Consider the following 2,964-nt stretch of genomic DNA (forward strand, 5'->3'; position numbering starts at 1 on the left):
GATATTCATTAGTTAAATTAATGCTTCTATTTTGCAGCACTCTAGATGTTTTCATGTTTTTTTTCTTTTTACTAAAAGTATTTTTTCCATTGATTTAAGACAATTTTTAGATGGAATAAGATGATTTACAGTTCAAAATAAAAAGAAAAACACCAATTTATTCTTTCAAAGAGATACAATCTGATTACCTGCTTAAATAAAAAGATTTTTTAACCTTTTATCTTTTAGATTAGTTTTTACTGAGTAAAACCAAATACATTTTTTAGGATGTAAACAAACAAGAGACTGAAACTGGTTATTCCCTTGGAACTATCAATTTTACCTTTAACATTTTATCTGGAACCACAAATGGTTTATTGGGTGTATACTCTATTTAAAATATATTTTGATAAAAAGAATTTGTAGTTATGACCTTTGAACATTTTTTCCAAATATTTGTGGATCAGTATATTTCAGTGAGGGGGAAACAGGTAAAATAGTAACTGGTCAGACTGTCCCATTAGTAACCCAAATAAATAAAACCCTTAAGTTTAAAAGTTTCACCAGAAGTGAAAGTTTGCACTTTCATAAGTAGGTCCACAACACCAGGAGGGCTTCGCACTACAATCTCTCTGTCCAGCTGTAAATTGATGCCTTCCTAATGTAATTTCAATTTTGAGTAATGGGGCATAAGAGCCTTTTGGCAAGTACAGATTAGTCAAATTAAGTTGGCGCGTCCTACAGACGCTCGCTTTAGCTCTGCATTCCCCTCTAATGCGATTCCTCCAAGCAGCTAGGGGAAGAAAACCTTTTGAATTGCGATGTTGCCAAAAATACTGAGATGAAAAGGTGATACCTTAAATGCAGGAAAGCATGCCATCAAGCAGTGTAGATACAAAATAATGAGGATATCTGCAGAGATTATAAGATCTTTTATTTAAATAGATTCCATTTAAAAAGACATTTCTGACAATTGTTCCAGGTTTTGCAAAAAAAAAAGAAGACATTTCTCTAGAGTGAAGGACTGAGACTGATGACCTGTAATAAATGCAGGATTGATCGGATCAGGAACAAGCTTGAAGCCCTGCTTTAATTTCCTGTTCATAGGAGGACAGTTTATCAATACATCACTGCGCTTCATACTAGCTGCTCTGACTTTAACACACAAAATACCCACACTGTACTAGAAAGAGACCACTTTAAAACCTTTCATACAAATTGCGAAAAAACAAAATTACAATTCAAAAAAGCAAATACAAACATTTGTGTGGTCATATAAAATGTAAGCACCTAAAAAAAATACTTTTATTTTTAATTTAAGGGAAGATTGAACCACTCAGCCTTTTTTTTCCATTCCTAAATTGACCCTCAAATCGAAAAAAAATTACACAGATTCCAATTTTAAACACATAAAATAATTTAAATTCTTTCAAGGACCAGAAACTAAAGTTTAAAATTCAAAATGCATTTAAATAAATTGATTAAAAAGAATTATGTGAATCTCATTTGAATACGGAAGGCCAAAGGTGCCACCATCCAATACTTTTAATGAATTATATGATTCATTAACGGTGGCTCTTCAAATAAACATCAAATACGGAGAAATAAATCACTGTCAGATCTTAAATCTTTTCTTTATGATCAGAATTTTTATTTAAAACTGACTGGTCTGTAGTTTAGCTGCCATGTTTTAAAGATAAGCACCTTTTTGTATGAATATCAAGGAAATAAACAATTGAAAGCAAAGTCATCCTGCAATAATAAAGAATTTAATATATAATCTCACCGCCCATCCATACTTTAGATGTTAACCAACAAGTTTAAATGGACTTCTTCTGAACTGGAGCAAAAATATCAATTTAATGATGAATGTATGTACAAGATTTTTTTTTTTTTACCCCCGTGAGGAAAAAGGAATGGCTGATTAAGGTTGCTGCTTCTCCATTTTTAGCAAGGTGTTTTTTTTTGCTAAATCTGCCTCCACAACATGCCTAGCTTATTTACACTTTTAAAAGTTAAAGACATTCCTGCAAAGCAGGTCTTTAAAAGACAAAAAGCCCAGAGGATGCTACGTGCAGGAGCTCTGGAACAACAAGTAAGAAAACAGATCAGAACATTTCTGACACTGGTTTGTTTATATTTAGCGGGGGAAACATTTGCTGCAGCGGAAGAATGAAATGAAGACCCGGAATGAAGCAGAGAACTAACAGACCCCGCTTCCAGCTAAAGATGAGCAGCATCTGTTTATCTCAATACAGCACTACATAAACAGATGAAAATGGCCTCCATTTAAACATGGAAGCAACAGCATAGTGCTGAAATGTAATATTAAGTCCCATTTACGCTCTCTGTGGAGAGGCTGAAGCACCACTGCATTTAAAAGGTGCTTTTTACTAAAGAATCAGAGCACTTTTAACAAAATTGATCAATTTTCCCTTAATTCTGGCCCTGGACGCTGGCAGCCACCCGTAATCACATTGATATGCATTTAGTTTGCCCTTTTCCCTGAGGCCAAAAGCAGGCAGTAGAGGAGCTGCAGTGGGAAAGCAGCAGTTACTTTCATTGTGGTTTTAGTGGTCAGAGCCATTAGAGTCTGCGCCGTCCATCAGTTGGAGTCCTGTTTCAAAGCAGAGAGCACTCTGGCCTCCAGCTGCTCCGCCGAGGGCCGAGCGTCCGGGTTCAAGGCGAGCATGTCTAAAAGCAGGGAGCACATGGCCGGGCCGGGAGGCGGCGGCAGCGGGGGGGCCCGCTTAAACTTCATAGGAACGCACAGCTGCAGGTCGGCGTTCTCCCACAGAGCTTCCCCCAGAGGCATCAGCCAGCGACCCCTGCACACGTAGGCACCTGGATGGCGACAAGCAGATCCAGGTTATTCATTGCAGACGCAGCGGTGAGAAGGCTGAACTCCGGGTCACAAACATACAGAACATTTATCAGCAGCAACCTGGAGAACTAACCAGTGTTTACCTCACACCATGGCTGCAG

At 37.5% G+C, this 2,964-nt stretch overlaps 1 protein-coding gene across 4 annotated transcripts in view; it reads right to left on the reverse strand.

Moving 5' to 3' along the window:
* Positions 1 to 1,941: 1,941 nt before the first annotated feature.
* The window catches only part of LOC107100561 (serine/threonine-protein kinase pdik1l-B-like), a 21,405-nt gene continuing 20,382 nt past the window's right edge, over positions 1,942 to 2,964 (reverse strand). For all 4 annotated transcript variants that reach the window (XM_015399094.1, XM_015399093.1, XM_015399096.1 and 1 more), the window contains exon 4: positions 1,942 to 2,823. In XM_015399094.1, the coding sequence (XP_015254580.1) occupies positions 2,585 to 2,823 (239 nt within the window). In that variant the 3' untranslated portion in view covers positions 1,942 to 2,584. The remainder of the gene's footprint in view (positions 2,824 to 2,964) is intronic.

This window comes from Cyprinodon variegatus, unplaced genomic scaffold (genome assembly GCF_000732505.1).
Source record: "Cyprinodon variegatus isolate N-32 unplaced genomic scaffold, C_variegatus-1.0 Scaffold987, whole genome shotgun sequence".
NCBI classification, from domain to species: Eukaryota; Metazoa; Chordata; class Actinopteri; order Cyprinodontiformes; family Cyprinodontidae; genus Cyprinodon; species Cyprinodon variegatus.